Source organism: Pituophis catenifer, unplaced genomic scaffold, assembly GCF_029215685.1.
Source record: "Pituophis catenifer annectens isolate HBS135680 unplaced genomic scaffold, rPitCat1.0.hap2 SCAF_4, whole genome shotgun sequence".
Taxonomy (NCBI): Eukaryota; Metazoa; Chordata; class Lepidosauria; order Squamata; family Colubridae; genus Pituophis; species Pituophis catenifer.
The window spans coordinates 38,423,593-38,444,346 of record NW_027256884.1 but is presented as its reverse complement, the minus strand read 5'-3'; the positions used below and the strand labels follow the sequence as shown (position 1 = coordinate 38,444,346).

Sequence of the window (20,754 nt, the reverse complement as noted above, 5' to 3'; positions counted from 1 at the left end):
CATTTTTTTCTGCACAAAATTTCATATTATGGGCTACCCTATGCTTGTTTTGGGGAGTGATAGGTTCTGCTAATAATTTTGTAACATGTTTAGTATATTTCATTTATTATATTTTAAATATCAGGCAAGTAATTTAAATGTATGATTTTTAGATAGAAGGTAAAAGTATTCCAACTTATTTTTATCATTAAGAAAATATATGAGAACTTAATGCCTATCTATTTTTTATTAGGTGCCTATCCAAGACTATCATTGAGTTTTAAGTTGAAGAGGAATATTGGATACTTTATTCTTCAGACCTACATGCCCACAATATTGATTACCATTTTATCATGGGTATCCTTCTGGATAAATTATGATGCATCAGCAGCAAGAGTGGCTCTTGGTATGAAATGGTGATGAGTAGGACTTTACTTCATTTGCAATATCAAATATCAATTACTAGAATTTGCAACATATTAATAGGTCAATATCATTTATATAAATATTGTATTAGTTTGGATTGATTCAGTAATGGTTCATCTTAAATATATAACAATTTTTATAAAATCTGTTAATTGAACTCTCCAAATGGAGCTCAGTTTTCTTATTACTCTAGGAATGATATGGAAGAACTGACTTTAGAGAAAGGTTGCGATACCCTAAATTTAAATTTAAGGACAATTTAAATTTGAAGGAAGAATGCAAAGATAGTGGAATAAAAAGGGTTATACCTTCTTTTTCTTCCAATTCTAATCAGTCTTTCCCTTAGAGGCCTCTGATTTACTTGATGACGCAATTGATGAAAGTCTGGTTAAGGCCAAGTCCTTAAAGCCAGCATTGTGTGAGAGAGCTGAAAATGCTGAAAATGCTGGTCAAAGTGCCTTCAGGCATGTAGCTTCTGAATTTAATGTACTATAGCTTCAATTTACCCTGGAGGATACTCAGCATACACCAAGGGGGATTAAAGTTGGACAGCTTTTACACGTACAGAAGTATTGCTCAGAACATCTGCCAGAGACATTAGTTTAAAGACTTTTAGTATTCACTTTCTCAATTTGTAAGATTGTCAGCAGTATTCGAAGCTTCTCACTATTTTTAATAGTAATAATGCATGTACCTAGATCACACTTGAATACTACTTTTGGGTTACATATTTCAGGAAAAAATGTTACAGCTATGAACTCTTTCTGTGAGAGTTGTACCAGAACTCAAGACATTTTTGTTATTTTTCCAGAAAATCAGGATTTCTCTAGGCTTCATTAATTTCAAATATTTTCTCTCTCTCTCTCTCTCTCTCTCTCTCTCTCTCTCTCTCTCTCTCTCTCTCTCTCTCAATCTCTCTCTCAATCTCTCTCTCTCTCTCCCCTCTCTCTCTCTCCTCCCTTTCTCTCTCTTCAACATAGTAAAAAAAGGAATGAGTAGAGTACTGAACAGAACAGAACAGAATAGAATTCTTTATTGGCAAAGTGTGATTGGACACACAAGAAATTTGCTCCAGTGCATAAGCTGTCAGTGTACATACAAGCAATATGTGATAAATCATGATCATAGTGATCATAAAAATACATTCATCATAAATCATAAGATATACTTAGTCATAGGATACTAAATAAGCAATGAACATAAATCATACTAGGATACTAAGTAAACAATATAATCATAAGATACAAGCAACAAAGTCGTAGTCAAAAGATGATAAGGAGATAGGTAATAGGAAAGATGGGAAGAATAATAGAATACAATAGTTTGACAGTGTTGTGGGAATTAGTTGTTTAACAGAATGATGGCATGAGGGGGGAACTGTCCTTGTATTTAATTGTTCTGGCATGCAATGCCCTATAGCGTCATTTTGAGGGTAGAAGTTGAAACAGTTTATGTCCAGGATGTGAGGGGTCTGTAGATATTTTCACAGCCCTCTTTCTGGCTCATGCAGTATACAGGTCCTCAATGGAAGGCAATGGAAGATTGGAAGCAATTGTTTTTTCTGCAGTTCTAATTATCTGTTGAAATCTGTCTGTCTTGTTTGGTTGCAGTGCCAAACCACACAGTTATAAAGGTGTAAATGACAGACTCAATAATTCCTCTGTAGAACTGTATCAACAGTTTCTTGGGCAATCTGAGCTTTCTGAGTTGGCACAGGAAGAACATTCTTTGTTGTGCTTTTTTGATGACATTTTTGATGTTAGGTGTCCATTTTAAGTCTTGAGATATTATAGAACCTAGAAACTTGAAGGTCTCTACTGTTGATACTGTGTTGTCTAGTAAGAGGTGATAGTATAGCAGGGTTTCTCCTAAAATCTACTATCATTTCTACAGTTTTGAGTGTGTTTAGTTCAAGATTTTTCCACTGCACCACAAGGCTAATTGTTCAACCGCCAGTCTGTATGTAGATTTGTCATTGTCTCGAAATGTAACCAATCACTGTTGTGTCATCTGCAAACTTTAGTACTTTAACAGAGGGATCTTTTGAGATGCAGTCATTGGTATATAGAGAGAAGAGAAAGCACACATCCTGGTTTGGTGGGGGGGGCTGTGCTAATTGTATAGGTATCTGATGAGATTTCGCCTAGCTTCACTTGCTTCTTCCTATCTGTTAGAAAGTGTATGATCCACTTACAAGTGTGGTCAAGCATAGCTGGCTGATTTAGTTTAGTTAGAAGAATATCTGGAATGATGGTATTGAATGCTGAGCTGAAGTCTACAAAAAGGACCCTTGCATAGGTTCTTGGAGATTCAAGATGTTGTAGGATGTAGTACAGAGCCATATTAACAACATCATCTGCCAATCTGTTTGCAAGAGGTCTAACAATGAATCCATGATGGTTTTCAGGTGGACCAGCACTAACCTTTCAAAGGTTTTCATAACTATGGATGTCAGAGTAACCGCTCTGTAGTCATTCAGTTCTTTGATGGAGGGTTTCTTTGACACTGGGATGATAGTAGAGAAGACTTATTAAACAATCAACTTCTTCAAAAGAATAAAAGTCATAAGGAAATGAAAACAACACCACACTACTCTTCTTGGATATCAGCAGAGAAAACCCACACCAACCAAATGCTCCACTACTATAACATGTGTAAGAACATTATTCAGATGAGCACAAATGTATTGCAGCAACCCGGAACACATGAAATAGGAAACAGACCACCTATCCAATAACTTCCAACAAAACGGATACTCACTCAATTTTATCAAAAAGTACCTGACCATTCAACCCTACAGCACAACCAACATAAGCTATGAAAAAGATAACACTACCATACATTAAAAACATCTCAGAAACAATCAACAGACTACTAACTACATTACTGCATTACTGTAGCACACAAATCAACTAAAGCCCTCCAAAACATCTTAATTAAACCATAAGATCCAGCAGCTCAAGAAGAGGAGTCATCTACAACAGTGGTCACCAACCGGTGGTCCACAGACCACTGGTGGTCCATGAGAAAATTTTGGTGGTCCGCAGAGAAATTTTTGGTGGTCCGCAGAGAAATTTTTGTATTTTTGCAGGTGGTACAATATGGAAAAAGGAGTGCAGCCCTTGCCGTCTGGAATGAATGGTGCTGTTGTGGCAGTGGGGGAGGGAGCGGCATAAGCGGGAAGCTGCAGGAGCGAAGCACTACTTTCATTTGCACGGCAACAGCATTCCGCCTCGGTATATTTGCACCAGCCAGTGGCGCAAGGCAGCCCTCGTCTCCTACCACTTGGGACTTGGAGCGTAAATGACGTCTGGTCCAGGGAGCAGCCGGATTTTGCTCTCCATTGCAGACGCCAGATCAGCCTCCTACAAGCTCTCGTCTGTCGAGGAGCGCTCCCTGAAGCGATGCTGGAAACTTTGGTTGGGCTCCTCAAGAGACGAGAGCTTGCAGGGAGCCAATCTGGCATCCACAATGGAGAGCAAAATCCGGCTGCTCCCCGGACTAGTCACCATTTACTGCTCCAAGTCCCAAGCGGCAGGAGATGAGGGCTGCCTTGTGCCGCAAATATACCAAGGCGGAATCCTGATGCTGCACTTACAGTGGAGAGAAGAAGCTGGATTTTGCTCTTCATTGCAGACTCAAGATCGACCCCCTGCAAGCTCTCATCTCTCGAGGAGCCCGACCAAAGTTTCCAGCGCTGCTTCAGGGAGGGCTCCGCAAGAGATGAGAGCTTTCAGGGGGCCGATCTGGCATCTGCAATGGAGAGCAAAATCCGGCTGCTCGCCAAACAAGTCACCATTTACCGCTATGAGTCCCAAACGGCAGGAGATGAGAGCTGCCTTGCACCACCGGCTGGCACAAATATATCAAGGTGAATGCTCATGTCATGCAAGTTCAAGTAGTGCTTCGCTCCCACACTTCTTCTGGCCCTTGTTGGTGCTCCACGCAACTCTGTCTCTCAGGGAGATGCTTGACTTCCTCTCAGCCCCAAGACACTGGCTGGCCCATGAGATGAGAGAGAGAGAGAGAATGAGAGAGACAATGAGAGAGAGAGGGGGGGAGAAAGAAAGAGAATCAGAATGAGACAGAGAAAGAAAGAGACAAAGAATGAAAGAGAGAGAAAGACAGAATGAAAGAGAGAATGAGGGAGAATGAGACAGAGAGAAAGGGACAGAATCAGAGAGAGAGAGAGAATGAGAGACAGAGAAAGAGACAGAGAATGAAAGAGAGAATCAGAGAGAGAATGAGAGAGAGAGAGTAGGGGAGAGAGAGAAAGTGGGAGAGAGAGAAAGAGGGGAGAGAGAGAAAGAGAGAGTGGGGGAGAGAGAGGGGAGGAGAGAGAAAGAGAGAATGAGAGAGAAAGAGTGGGAGAGAGAGAGAAAGAGAGGAGGGAGAGTGCCTGAAGGACCCTATCCCGTCACTGGGAGTCCAGGTGCTTTAGCAAGCGGCGCGCTGATTCATATTAGTGGTCCGCGAAATTTAAAATTATGAACTTGGTGGTCCCTGAGGTCCAAAAGGTTGGGGCCCCCTGATATACAACATACAGTGTAAAGATCATAATACCCGCTATTTATTTATTCGTAAAATTTATTGGCCACCCATCTTATCTCAAGGTAACTCTAGGCAGCTTACAATCATAAAAGGTAAAAACTGTATAAGCTAAAAGACTATGTAGGAATAGACAGGAAGAAGACTAGCAGAGCATATCTATAAACCGTGACACCAACTAGCAATTAGAACACATAACAAAAGTTCTTAATCTCACAACATATGAACAGATTCAACCACAGCCCATCAACACTGCTAGGCATCTCACACTTACAATACTGATGATGTTACCTAGTTGGGTAATGAACCATCTGCAAGCAAGCAACTAAGATCAGAGAGCACCAAGGACTCCACAGTTCAACTGAGCTACATATATTTTCTTCTATTAGATAAAATGTTGTCTCTCTTGCAATTTTACTTAGTTTTTTTATATATATTACTAGAAAACTCCTGGAAATTAACTACAGAAGTAAGTTAGAAAAATAATGCAAAAAAGTTACTGATTTTTGTTTTTCTTTCTTTTTAGGTATTACAACTGTGCTTACTATGACAACTATCAACACTCATCTCAGAGAGACTTTGCCTAAGATTCCATATGTCAAAGCCATTGATATGTATCTTATGGGCTGCTTTGTATTTGTCTTCTTGGCCTTACTTGAATATGCCTTTGTCAACTATATCTTCTTTGGAAAGGGCCCTCAAAGGCAGAAGAAACTTGCAGAAAAGACAGCCAAAGCAAACAATGATCGTTCTAAGTTTGAAAGCAACCGGGTAGGATTTTTCATATCTTCTACAAGTCTTTCTTATTTTCAGCTTCAAGGGATAGTTCCAATCAATGAAATTAAGTACTATTACCTTGCTAATTGGATTGCATATTAGATTATACAGAAAGCATAGCCATTAGCACGACTTTATATTTATTACAGTTTATCAATATAAAATATATAGCATATACCAGAATGCAGTAAGGACAACATTTCCTAAAAACAGTGTACAAATTTGACAAACTCATAAAATCACAATAGTGAAAAATAGGCACAGGAATTTGTCTTTTCATCATTGGTGTTAGTATAGTTTTCCTTCCTTCCTTCCTTCCTTCCTTCCTTCCTTCCTTCCTTCCTTCCTTCCTTCCTTCCTTCCTTCCTTCCTTCCGCAATTCTGGATTGATCACAGTGGGCCTGGTAGCTCAGCAGACTGATAGCATTGTGATTAACACCAGCTGTCTGCAATTACTGTAAGTTCGAATCTCACCAGGCTCAAGGTTGACTCAGCCTTCCATCCTTTCTAAGGTAGGTAAATTGAGGACCCAGTTTGTGGGGGCAATAAGATGACTTTGTATAAATATACAAAAGTATGAAGGCTATTGCTTAACGCATTGTAAGCCGCCCTGAGTCTCCGGAGAAGGGCGGCATATAAATAAAAAAAAGAAAGAAAGAAAAAAGAAAAAGAAATAATATGTGATCAAGATAGCAAATCTTAAGGATTTTTCCCTTAAGCTCTATATTTTCTGAAGTAATTGAAACTTATTTTATCAAAAAGAAGAAAAATATGTCAGAGAGACTAGTCCTACTTGTCTTACATTACTTAGCACAGCAGAATAATAAACAGTAGAATTCATTGATATTTTGTTTTTGCAATTGCATTTATAAGTATTACTATAATTATATTAACAGGAAAGGACAGCTCTAAAAGTAGGAATATTTAATATGCATTTTAATAGTTGAAATTAATGCAAACTAAACCTTACATATATTATTTAAAAATAATATTTCTCCAATTAAAACATATATTTGAATATAGTACTAAAATTATACTTATTGCATAATTTGCATTATTTTAAGAAAAAATATTTACAATGTATATATTAAGAAAAATATATACAGAAATGATTATATTAGGAGATCGGCAACATGACTTAAAAGATGCAATTTAATGTAGACAAAAATGAGCTCGTTTTTTAAAAGTGAGGATATATATGAAATTAAAAGTTTTACATAATAATAATTTTAATTGATTCAATAATGTTAGCTAATACATTCAGTATTAATTCATACAGTAATACATTCATTTATGTACTAAATTGGTAAAAAAAGATGTAAAGAATTTGAGTATAAGAAAATGGGAAATTGGAGACACTTACATCCAAAACATATGCAGTAAAAAAACATATACCGTATTTTTCGGAGTAGAAGACAAACTGGAGTAGAACACGCAGCTTAGTTTTTGTGGAGGAAAATAGGGGGGTGGAATCTGCCTACCAAGTATTCATCTGGCTAGTGTCCTTAGTCTGGTGAGCTTCAGCACATTAGTTTGCTGGTTTTTCATCCCCTGCTTGGGGATAAAAAACAGCTTCTAAGGCACAACTGAGAGGAAGCAGCAATGAGAAAAGCAGGCAAAGCACGGAAGGAGATCAAAAAAGCTTCTAAAGAACAGCTGAGAGTCGGAGCAAAGCATGGAGATCGCTAGCGCCCCATTAAAGCACAGCAGAGAGTCAAGGGAGCAGGCAAAGCTGGGAAGATCTTGCTAGTGCCTTGTTAGCACCTCGTTAGGGTTGAAAAAAAGCTTCGAAAAAGCTACATTCGGAGTATAAGATGCACTCAAATTTTCAGCCTCTTTTAGGTGGAAAAAGGTGCATCTTATACTCTGAAAAATACGGTATTTGGTGTACGAATGAGCTTTACAATTTCCAGAGCTACAAATTTTCTAATTTAAAATTGGAAATGCACTTATGCATATGCACACATACAATCACTTATTTGCACACCATATACAGTGTACTACTAAAATTCTCATGTCTGTTTGTAATCTTCAATTAGGCAAAATTGGAAGCTATAGGGCAACGATTATTGAATCAAATGGGCTAATTTACAGAATGCGGGAATGACATTTGGTAAAGTTGTAGCCACTTAAGTATCATCAAGCCTTCTGACTACACTTCCCAGAAATCCATAGTTTGTGTGGTACAAGGGAAGATCAGAGGGCCCTTCCCCATCCTCTTTCCTGCCTCCCTCTCTGGCCCCTACACCACAAGGGCCCAACAGATAAGTGAAGATTAGTTGCTTTGGAACCAAGGCTGAAATTTGAAATCTCTTAATCGCACTGGGTGGTGAGGGAAGGACAAGGGCGGGACTGGGATGCCTGTTGGTGAAATAGGTTTGGCTGGAAGCAATGATGGTTGGCAGATGAGCCTTTAACCCTGGAGAGAGGGGGCCCTTTGGAACATGCCAGGATAAAGAGTGGGGGAGAGGTTATTCTCACAATCCCTAGAATTGTTTGTCTCCCCCCATCTCTTACACACAGTAAAGTGGAATCAAGAGATCTTGTATTTATATAAACCTTGCTCTCTCTTTCCTAGTGTCTCATTGTAGACAGCTTGTTTCATGGTACTTGATTTCAGTGAAGAAGATGATACTCTATCTTACTTTTTAACATAAGAAACATATTCCAATGTAAGGCGTTAAAGACACATCTAATTTCAGACTTCGTCTCTAATTTGAATGAATTTGGAACTAGATTCATAATTTGGAACTAGATTGTTAGATCTCTAATATCTTCATATCTTCATAATTTTATGTAATTTTGAGCCCCCAGGTTCTTTAATTAAGAGCTCTGAAATATAAATCAATTCAAATTACTGTTGTGGGATGTATTTGTCAACCAAGATAAATCACTAGATCAAGACTGGCAAATAATATGACTGACCTCAGGGAGTCAGCCCATGATAAGGCTTCGGTCCATCGTGGTGTGTGTGTGTGTGTGTGTGTGTGTGTGTGTGTGTGTGTATTAATAGCTATTAGTCTTGAAAGCTCTATGCTATTTCCAGGACCTGCTAAGAAGCAAATGAGAAGGACTTCTCTTGTAGCTACTTGGTCATTGTGGAAGATTGATCATTGGACTTATATCCAACAGGATTCATTTTATATTTTACTGTTAACATTTTTTCCCTTTCTATTGTCTCCTGATTGTTTTGGGTCTACATGTGTTTCAAGGAAAGTAGCCACATTTGTAAAAGGGAAAGAGATACTACATGAAACAGATGGTGCAAGACAGGAGTGAAATGCTCCTGGTTCGGACCGGATCGCCCAATCCGGTAGCAAAGGCGGCAGGTGGTTCGGAGAACCGGTAGAAAACATCCCTGCCTGCCACCCCATGCCCAACTGAGCCACACAATCATCAGAAGCTTTTTTAAAAATTTTTAAAAGCATTTTTTCTACAGCCTTTTCAGCCGAAAAAATGCTTTTAAAAGTTTTTTTAAAGCCTCTGATGATCCCACGGCTCAGCTGGGATCATCAGAGGCTTTTAAAAGCATTTTTTTTACAACTTCTTCAGCTGAAGAGGTTGCAGAAAAAATTGTTTTAAAAGTTAAAAAAAAAAAGTTGGCCACGTCCACCCAGTCACATTACCCCCCTCCCTCCACCAAGCCATGCCCACAGAACAGGTAGTAACAAATTTTACATTTCACCACTGCTGCAAGATGTATGAAAATTAAAACTGGGAAAGTGTTTCAATACTTCTTTGTTCATTAGTTGTGGAGAGATGTCTTGGCTTACGCTAACAAAAATTAGTTTCCTTTGGTTAATTAATATAGGAGGCTGTTTACATTTTAGATTGGAGGCTTTTTTTTCCTTTTTCCTTTTTCCTACTTTGCATTTTTAATGTGATTTCTTTTTCATTTGTATAGGTCATTAATATAGGTATTAATATTTCTCAGGATTCAGATAGCCTATGCATTCATCTAAAGAAATTAGAGATGGCAATCCGCGAACACCTAGAAGCAAACAAAATAATAACCAAAAGCCAACATGGGTTTGTCAAAAACAGATCATACCAGACTAATCTTATTGCATTCTTTGACAAAGTGACAAAATTAGTGGACCAGAGGAATACTGTCGATATAATTTACTTGAACTTCAGTAAGGCATTTGATAAAGTAGACCATAATCTACCAGTAGAAAAATGTGGGATAGACAGCATCACCACCAGATGCATTTGTAACTGGCTTACTAACCGCACTCAACATGTAGTTCTCAATGGAATTGCATCTACATGGAGGGAAGTATGCAGTGGAGTACCCCAAGCCTCTGTTTTAGGCCCAGTACTCAACATCTTCATCAATGACTTGGACGAGGGGATAAATGGGAAACCATTTAGGCATTTTCTATTACTGTAAATAGAATTTTTACTATTGATTGCAATGGAAGCAATGGATGGAAACTTATCAAGGAGAGTAGCAACCTAGCAGCCTAGGTTGAAATTTCAGGAGAAATTTCCTGACAGTGAGAACAATTAATAAGTGAAACGGCTTGCCTTCAGAAGTTATGGGTGGCTCCATCACTGGAGGCTTTTAGGAAGAGACTGGACAGCCATTTTTCTGAAATGGTACAGGGTCTCCTGCTTGAGTAGAAGGTTGAACTAGAAGACCTCAAAGGTTCCTTCCAATTCTATTATTCTGTTCTGGCCTGTTCATTTTACAGTGTACTGTTGTTTAATGTATTTGGGGATCATTGTATAGGTTGAGTTCATGAATAAATTGCACCAAATGTTAAACAGATTGTATGATGCAATGAAGAGTATAAGATTAAAATTAAAATTTGGGATTGGCTTTCTAGAAATGAAAGGTTTTAAAAAACTGGCACGTATCTGGAAATCTCATCAATAAATAAATACATGGTGTTTCTTTGCAATGTTTATCTGTGCTCAGATTTTCCTGAGCAGGATCTTTTGTATTGTACTCAGCATCAATCTGTAACAGGAACTTTAATTAGAAAATGTTCATTAACAAAATTCTGCTAGATAAAAGCCAAATGGTAATCACAAGTGAGCACAAGCTGAAGTGGGTGAAAAGCCAAATTTCTGTAACATCTAGAATATATAGAGTTTTATGAGATTCATTAAATGAAGACAATTTATCACTGAGCAAATTTATATAATGGTGTGTTGTTGAAATTCAGAAACATATTCTAAAGTAATCAGTACATCAGTGATTGCTACATTTTAAGTTATTGAAAAGTAACATAGGTTGTGATTCTGTAGTACCTAAGCCATTAATCCTTCACTAATAACATCAATTAGATAATGAACTAAATGCCTTCTAGAAATTCTTTGCCAAAATAGAGTAGATTGATTGATTGATTGATTGATTGATTGATTGATTGATAAATATAGCTGGTCCAAAATTTTTATCACATTGGCATTTGATAGTAGATTTGTAAATGGTTACACCATTTACACAAACAAGCTGCAAATCTTTGCTGTTTCAAGCTATGACAGTACGGCAGATGATTAATATTTGCAAGGTTTTGCAAGGATTGCCATATTTCATTTGCACCTAGATCCTGGGCTTCAGAATTGGCTAATGTGCTTAAATTGACTCAGTGAATACCGTATTTTCCGGCATATAAGACGATTTTTTAACCCATGAAAATCTTCTTAAAAGTCGGGGCTCATCTTATACGCTGGGTGTCGTTCTCCTGTAACCAGGCAGACCAGCCCGAAAGGCTCTGACGAGCCAAGCTCTGGCGATCCCAGCTGAGTTGCCTGCTAATCACCAGAGCCATTTAAAAGAAAAAAAGTTTTCCCCCTCCAGCTTGCTTACCTTAGCTGCTAGTCGCAACGCTTGCCTTGCTTCGCTTGCCTGAATCCATTCCATCAGCAAGCAACTCCCTGCCTGCAATCAAGCAGGCAGGGAGTTGTGGACTTCAACTCCCAGAATTCCTCAGCCAGCAAAACAAAGCTGGCTGAGGAATTCTGGGAGTTGAAGTCTACAAGTCTTAAAGTTGCCAAGGTTGGAGACCCCTGTTATATTGGGTAAGTTTTTTTCCCCTTTGGGAGCTTTAACAAAAATAGTTAATTGGGGGTTTTTTTAGTTGTTCTTTTTTAGACCTAGCCATTTAAATTTAGCTTTCATATAAAAATTAAAATAAAATAAAATAATATTTGTGCAGCTTTCTGAGATTTAGTGTGTTTCTGTAGTGTTTCACTCTAACTACACAAACACACAAAATCTCACAAAGCTGTATGTGGAATTTTGTGTGTGTAAAGTGTGAAAGTTGGGTTTTTGGGCTTTTTGTGGCTGTGTGAGATTCCTGCTTGTTGCAGGGGCCATTTTGGGTCTAGCACAGCTGCTTTTACATTGTGGGTGAGCCAGTTGATGTTTTTTAATTTTTATTTGGTGTGCGGTGGAAGAGTGGTAGTCTTATACGGCGAGTATAGCCCAAGCCCTATATTTTAACAGGAAAAGTCGGGGGTCGTCTTATATGCCCAGTCATCTTATACGCCGGAAAATACAGTAGTTAAGTATAGCTCATTCAAAAGCATCAATTGGATGAAAAGCAGAGCTCTATAAAGTAAAAAGTAAAGTCATCTCCATGTTATTGTATTAGATCTCCTAAATCAATGCCAGGTGGATTGATTTTTTAAAATTATATTTAATATTATATAAAATATATGCACTATATTTTTAATAAAATAGTTTTAGAATCTTTGAAATGATTCTTAGTATTAAATACAGAATAAAAAGGGAATAAAATATTTTAGGCAATATGAATTATTTCCTAGTATGCAAGACCATAAAAAGTATGATATTAAGGCTTGCTAAGTGTGCAAGAAAAGGCTTTTGATATCTAATCCTTCGGGGGGGGGGGAACAATGGCAATTTTGTTATTGTCTTTGGTGAGATAAAGTGTTACCTAATATCTACTTCATTAATACCACAGTGTTATAGTAGCTTTCTAGAACAAATCAAGATCAATATACAGTAAAGCTTCAGCAAGATATAAACGGTGTTAGTTTTAAATGTTGTTAGTTATCACATTCTTAAATAACAAGAACAACAAAGAGCAAGTCAATTTTTCACTTGAATGGCAATTGAAAAAATTTTAAGAATCCTTTTTTAATTTCCAGTAAAGCTGAAGTGTACAGCTGACAACTTTCAAAATAGCTCTGCAAACCTTGCCAAAGATATTGATTCTTTAATAATTAGAAAAAAACATTTTATATGTACTTCTGCACCCTTTGAAGCTTCTCTTTCAAAGGCTATTCTTAATATATGTTCCAAATAAAAGAGAAAAGCAGATACCAGCTGCTCACGGAAGACAAGAGAAGGCTAACAGTTGAGGCTGTTCAGCTCTTATTACGTCTCAGTCTTTTCCAACTTGAGGGTATACATTCTATAAGGAAATATGATTAGCATACTTGAGAGAATAATATAGAAAGAAAGTCAGCATCCATTTCCATCATTTCAAAGTTTAGGACATGAAATAATTGATTTAAGTTACAGTAAAATACAGGTTTCACTTGAATATAATAGGAAAGTTATTCCTATTCCTATATTACTTTCTAATAGTAAAAAACATTCAACAATGTAAGCAATCTCCTTTGCTGGATGTATTCAGACAGAAATTGGAAAGCCATCTCTTAAGAACTCATGAAACAGAAGGTCAGTTTTGAAAGACTTGAATAGATCCAGTGGTGGGATTCAGCCGGTTTGCACCACTTCGGGAGAACCGGTTGTTAACTTTCTGAGCAGTTTGGCAAACTGGTTGTTGGAAGAAATCATTAGGGCAGAGAACCGGTTGTTAAATTACTTGAATCCCACCACATGCACCTTCAATTACAGAATTAGAAAAAATGAAATGTCTTCTCATGGAGACAATTATAGTGCACTCTATTATTGAAAGCTGCCAGGAAGCTATTGTACAACTGGTTGAAACACAGTTATAGGCATAGTTTTGAGTATTCCCTGATAGAGTTTTCCCTGATATATATATGGATAAAAAAATATTATTATTTCCATTTTGTCATTTGCAATAATAATATATATGTTTCTTGGAATTACTTCAGTGATTGAAGCAGCTTAGTAGTTGATAAATCATGAACAATGTTACTTTTATGTCATCTCAAAACATAGGAGAGAAAATTTAAAGTTGTGTTTAGATGTTCCTGTTTTAAGTAGTGTTTTTCCTCTTATGATACAATTTTTGCCATGAGCTTGATTTATCATATTTCCTCAGTAATGAGTTGTTGATGAGGTCAAAGGTAGGAAACACCCAGGATTTTTTGGCCATATCAGGCTATTGTGGAGATGTTCCTTCCAATTATTGGTTTTTACTATACGTAGCCATTTGCTTTCAGCTGCAGCAGAGACCTGATCCATTTATCTACTTATTTGTATTTCATGTATTTAGACTTCCCATTTCCATCAAGAAGGGGCTCTAAGTGGTCTCCTTTCCTGAGGCATCTGTTCACATAATGCCTGATTTCAAAGTGTGAATCAATGTCAGCCCTGCCACAACTTAAACCTCTGAATAGAAACAATCCTTGGTTCATTGGTTAAGAAAGGTATAATTTTATTAGAAGTCAAGTGTATTGCAGTAATGCTAAGTCAGAACCGAGAATTGCATGCCAAAACCCCTCTTCCCTCTCCTAGCTGTCTCTCATTGCCCCCCCCCAACCAATCAGGCTAGAGGTTTTCATAACAGTTGGTCAAGCATGGTAGTTTGGTATGTGTCTCCCTCCTTCTTCCAGCTGAGTGACCCTGAGGCAGTGTCTTAAGGAGATACAGCACTTACTTTAGTTTCCCTAAGCATTCCCTCCTTCATTCCCCCCTCCCCACAGTTCACGGCAGCAAAGAACAAGCAAGCATAAGGGAGCAGTTGATAATCAGCATTATATGGGATTCTACGTATTCAGGCTTTGTGTTTTTTTGGAGAAGTGCTAGATCTGTGTTCAGAAAACAGACTTTGTTAGAAAGAACTAATCTTGTACAAAAGATCTAGGAAAATAGTTTTCTTGCTAGTTCTCAAAATGCATGAGTCATGGGCTTTCCACTGCTTTTACTGTGAAAGAGTTTCACAAAGCTATATATTTTTTCTTTTTATTTCTTGTGTGATACCATTTTGCCTATTCATAACCATCTTGGTATACTTTAGTAGATATTTCTGGGTTCTGACAATGACAACAACCACTACAATACTTACTGGTTTGAGATAAATCAGATGCTAAATTTATTATCTTCATATTTCTGGAATCTTAATTAATTCCATATCATTGTCTGTCATATGTCTGTTGCCCATTCTAATTTATTTTGCCCAGGGTGTGTAGGAGCCCAAATTAAAGGAGCTGGGGAAAAATTGACAAGGGATTTGCTTTTCCATTCAGAGGGCTGGCCTAGAAGACCTCCAAGGCCCCCTTCCAATCCTATGATTCTATGATTAGTCCAAATGTGAGGTTGGGGGAATGGAGATTCTCTGCTCATGTGACCTGTCAGTTAAACAAGCATATTTTTTGATATGGATCAGGTACTTTCTTGAAGGAAAAATAACACATCTCAGGCCTCAGATACACCAAGCCTACATCACTTGGGTAAAAAGAGAGAGGGTGATAGTTGTTCTTTCTCAATATTATGAGCTGTTTAATGAGAAGATGAAATTAAGTTTAAGGTATAACCAGTTGCTTTCCTAATTGGTCCTGTGTTAAAAACATTGAAACTCTGAAAAACTTTATGTGTTCATTAACCAGCACCAAGGAAATCAATCTGTGTTAGAACCATAAAGACAGTACAATTTGGAATTGTTAATGAGGTTGAATAAGATTTGCCCATTAGTGAAAGTACAATTCACACTTTCATGTTTTTCTCTTGAAAAGAACTGGAATAACACATTTAATCTAATCACAGCAATGAGGTCAGTCTTACTGCAGATATTAGTAATGAGGTGGGATAGGAACATTAAAAAAAAACATATCTCTTTCAAATATTTTAAAACAGGGGTGCCAAACTCAAGGCCTGCAGGCTGCATCTGGCCCGCAACATGGTTGGATTCGGCCTATGCAGCAGTCCTGGAAATTGTAAGGGCTGGCCCATGTTGCTTTGGCCCAGTCCAAGCTATCTTAGCATGTGTGCATATGTGCAGGAGGCAGTAGGCACATGCTCACACAGGCCCAGCCCACCCCATCCTGGTGTGCATGCGTACGGACGGGAGGCAGTGGGCCAGCATTGCCTCATCCATTGCTTGCCCCTCAGCCACCACTGCCGCTGCCTCCTCCTCTTCCTCATGGATCAGGGGGACGCAGCTGCTGCTGCTGCCACTGCTGCCACTGTCAGCAGCCCTTTCCCCCCCAGGAGGAGGAGGCAGACTCATAGTCCCCCCTCTTCATTGCCCCCATCATGCCAACCATCCACCTGGGTGGCTGGGCCCCCCTCTCTGACTGCTATCCCATGATTCTCGCTTTCACCTGCCTGTTCTGCACCTGGCAGTGGTGGCAGCCTCCTGCTCAGGGAGAGGGAGAGGTGGGGGATGCTGTAGCCACTGGGTAGCCCCAAGGCTGCTTCTGGCCGTGGCGCCGGAGGAGCAGCAGCTAAGAGAGGAGAAAGCAGCACTGGGGGGGATCCTTCTTGGTGAGCCCCACAAGGCAGAGGAAGCCCCCTTCCATCTTGGTTCTGTGGAGGGGGTGGGGCAAGGGCAAGGGGCACCTGCAGGTTCATGCGAGAAGCTGCCCTCCAACACCTGTGTTCCCCTCCCCCTGCCCCTGCCATCCATAGAGTGCTTCAGGGCTGCTTTCGCCTTCCCAAAGGGTGAGGTGGGTGGGACCCCACCCGGAGGAGGTGGCTTGAGTGGAGACCGTCTGGCATGGCAGCAGATGCAGCACTACCAGCTGCTCTCAGAGCTGCAGGGGCTGGTGAAGGAGCTGCACAGGTAGGTGGTGGAGGGCTTCGCGCAGGGCAGCAGGACTGGCTGATGGGTGCTTCGCTCAGTTCGCCCTGGGCTCCAGCTCCCTCCAACAGCCGGGTTTTTCCCACATGTCCGTGTGAGGTGGGGGAGGCCAAGAGGGAGCCATCTGGAAGCCCCAAGGGGGGGGCTGGCTTGTGGGGCACAGCAAGTTTATTTATTTATTTATTTATTTATTTATTTATTTATTTATTTATTTATTTATTAGATTTCTATACCGCCCTACTCCCGAAGGACTCAGGGCGGTGCACAGCCAAAACAATAAAAACACATGCAATACAAAATTTAAAAAATAGAATAAAATCAAATTAAATAACTTTGGCCCTGACAAATTTAAAACCCCAAACTTTTAAAACCAATTTAAAATTGAATATATAAATACTAAAAGATATTTAAAATTTTAAAAATCTTTTATAAAAGAGGGGGAAAATTAGGCCAGGCCGGCCTGGTGAAATAGTAAGGTCTTTAAGGCGCGGCGGAAGGTGCGCAGATCCGGGATCCTCCGTATCTCTGGGGGGAGCTCGTTCCAGATAGTAGGTGCCCCCACAGAGAAGGCTCTCCCCCTGGGGGCCGCCAGTCGGCATTGTTTGGCTGACGGCACCCGGAGGAGCCCCTCTCTATGGGAGCGTACCGGCCGGTGGGAGGCTATTGGTGGTAGTAGGCGGTCCCGCAAGTACCCGGGTCCTAAGCCATGGAGCGCTTTAAAGGTGGTAACCAAAACCTTGAAGCGCACCCGGAAGACCACCGGGAGCCAGTGCAGCTCGCGCAGGAGAGGTGTTACATGGGAACGCCATGTCGCTCCCATTACCACCCGCGCGGCCGCACTCTGCGCCAGTTGGAGCCTCCGGGTGCTCCTCAAGGGGAGCCCCATGTAGAGAGCGTTGCAATAGTCCAGGCGGGAAGTGACAAGGGCATGAGTGACCGTGCGTAAAGAGTCCCGATCCAGAAAGGGACGCAACTGGCGAATCAGGCGAACCTGATGAAAAATCCTCCCGGTCACGGCCGTCAAGTGCTCTTCTAAAGACAGCCGTGAATCCAGGAGGACGCCCAAGTTGCGAGCCCTCTCCGTGGGGGCCAATGATTCGCCCCCAATAGTCAGTGATGGTGTCAACTGACTATATCGGGACGTCGGAAACCACAGCCACTCAGTCTTGGATGGGTTGAGCCTGAGCCTGTTCCTCCCCATCCAGATCCGTACGGCCTCCAGGCACCGGGACATCACTTCAAGGGCATCGTTGGGGTGACCCGGGGTGGAGATGTACAGCTGAGTGTCGTCAGCGTACTGATGGTACTCCACCCCGAAACCACGGATGATCTCGCCCAGCGGCTTCACATAAATGTTGAACAGGAGAGGCGAGAGGACCGACCCTTGCGGCACCCCACATATGAGGGGCCTCGGGGTCGACCTCTGTCCCCCTGTCAACACAGACTGCCCAAGTTCATGCCCATTTGGAAATCAGCTGTTCACATTCAGGCCTCTGAAATGGAGGAGGCAAATTTACGGAAGAGCAGTTTCTGGAATTCCTAATGTGATATTTTCCAGAAAAGTGTTTTTTAAAAAACCTCTTTGCCCCCCTTGTTTTCCCCATCTTCCTTTCCCCCTTGCCTCCCCTCGCCTCCCCATCCCCTTTTTACTCTCTCTTTCTCCCATCCTCCTCCCTGCCCACTCTCCTGATCCTGACCCTCTCACCCTCCCCTTCAGCCTGTCCCTCACTCTCTCACCCTCGCCCCCACCTTAAATCTAACCGAGACTGTCACTCACCCTCTAAGAGTGGGTTATAAAATGTGGGAAGCTTCCCCAGAGTCCAGGAGCCCCACTGAAGGGCAGCTTATCTCTAGGAAGGCATCTTCTCTTTGATAACAGATAACTGACAGTAACCGACCCTTTAGCCTGCAGGGATGAAGGCCTCCCTTCTCCTCCTATCAGAGGGCACCTGCTCCTCCACCTTTGTGACCTACACCTGTGCCACACAAAGGTCTCTAAGAAGCTACCAAACTAATCACTAAAGCTTAAAAAATTGTCATTTTTTGCAAGGTAGCCATAGCACTTTGGATGTGGATTGCCTCTTGCTATAGATCAGGGGTGTCAGACTCAAAGCTCCGGGCCATGTCCAGTCAGCTGCGGCCATCCCAGCCATGCTCCTCCCCACTCCAGCCCCTGGAGGACCACCACAATGCTGATCGTGCCCTCAATGAAATCAAGTTTGACACCCCTTTTAAAATATAAGTAGGTACTTAAAGTTTTTAAAATATGTAACTTCAGTGTCTTGATAACTAAAACTGAGAAAGAAACTATTTCATTTATAAACTAGAAAAACACAAATCAAAAATACAATTCAATCACAATCTTCATAACTATATCATTTCACAAAAATATTAACATAAGATACAACCCCATCCTCCAGATTTCATTCTCTGTTTTCTCTATTTTCAGACCAATATAGTTGCACAAGTACCGCATTTTTTGGAGTATAAGACACATCTTTTATGCGTCTTATAGGGTGAAAAAAGGGTGAAAATCTGGGTGCATCTTATACTTCGAATGTAGCCCTGCCCAGCTTCTCAAATGGAGGTTTCAGAGCCTGAAAAAAGCATCAGAAACGAAGCTTCAGAAAAGAAACCCCCAAACAGAGCTTCATAGGCTTTTTTTTCTGAAGCTGCTTCGGAGGCTTTCAGAGGAAGGAAAATGTTTTTTCTGAAACAGAGTTTCAGAAGTTTCAGAGGCAGAAAAAAAAAAAGCAAAAAAAAAAAGCATGGCACAGAACTCACAACCAAGGAACTTGTTGCTAAAATTCATCTCTGGGAACAGTTGATGGGGTATTCCGGGAGGCCGATCCACCTACCAATCAGCTTTTTTATTTCCCTCCTCAAAATCTAAGGTGCGTTTTATAGTCCGGTGCATCTTATATTCTGAAAAATACAGTAATAATTTCTGTGAAATATGTTAATGAAAGCAATCGTACTTTCATGAATTCAGGTAATTCAGTTTGCTTTAAACAGTGCTACTGAGCAATAAAAGGCATGAATTCATACCCCACCCCTAGTATGCAAATGTAAAATTAAAGCAACAAAGATAATAATGTAACAATGACTCAGATCTTTTGTAATCAAGTACCATAGCAAGTTTAGTGGCATGAAGGAGAGCAAAAAAGGAAGGGGGATGGTTTCTGATATAAGATGGAAAAATACTGCATTTGTTTCAGTTTGTTTTATTTTTATGCTCTTTTAAAATAGACCACTTTATTTCTGTGTGTATTTATATGAATATAAAAAATTCTGAATATGATATATTACTTTTGATTTATTAAATTAATTATTAATGAACTATCAATTTGCTTCTAACTAGGTGGACATGCATGGGAACATATTGTTAACATCCCTTGAAATTCACAATGAAGTTGCAAGCAATGAAATCACAAGAAGTGTCACTGATCCACAGAATTCAGCAGTATCCTTTGATAACTCAGGAATCCAGTACAGAAAGCAGAGTTCCCGCCGAGAAACTCTTGGGAGACGTACATTAGACAGAACTGGCACTCACACTAAGAAGAGTCATTTGCGGAGAAGATCTTCTCAACTAAAAATAAAAATTCCTGATCTAACAGATGTGAATGCAATTGACAGATGGTCAAGGATAGTGTTTCCTTTCACATTTTCTCTTTTCAACTTAATCTACTGGCTATACTATGTCAACTAAATTGACTTTTACTTCGTTTTTTTTTTTTAAACAAAAAGACTGTAACAAGCAAATACTATTTTGCCTGTTATTTTGTATATGTACAGAAGACCTTTTACACTATATAAAATATATACATACTTACATATACATATATATATATATATATATATATAAATCCTATGTGTACATATATTGTGAAAGAATATGTATTATACTCATTGTGCATAAACATGTATACACACACTATGTAATGTACACAAAATGCCTTTTAAAATAAACTTTTCAAATGAGAGAGGCAGCTTTTTGAAGCAGTATGCTTTGAGAAATATAGTTCTGTAAGATTACCAAATCTTTATTTAAATCATCAAAATTCTGTCCTATTGTTTGCAAAACCTT

General features: G+C 39.8%; 1 protein-coding gene across 1 annotated transcript in view; it reads left to right on the top strand.

Moving 5' to 3' along the window:
• GABRB3 (gamma-aminobutyric acid type A receptor subunit beta3) overlaps nucleotides 1-20,376 on the top strand; it is a 124,320-nt gene extending 103,944 nt beyond the window's left edge. Inside the window, exons 7-9 of the mRNA XM_070942730.1 lie at nucleotides 233-385; nucleotides 5,480-5,724; nucleotides 20,026-20,376. Coding sequence (XP_070798831.1) covers nucleotides 233-385; nucleotides 5,480-5,724; nucleotides 20,026-20,376 — 749 coding nt within the window. The remainder of the gene's footprint in view (nucleotides 1-232; nucleotides 386-5,479; nucleotides 5,725-20,025) is intronic.
• The last annotated feature ends 378 nt before the right edge of the window (nucleotides 20,377-20,754 follow it).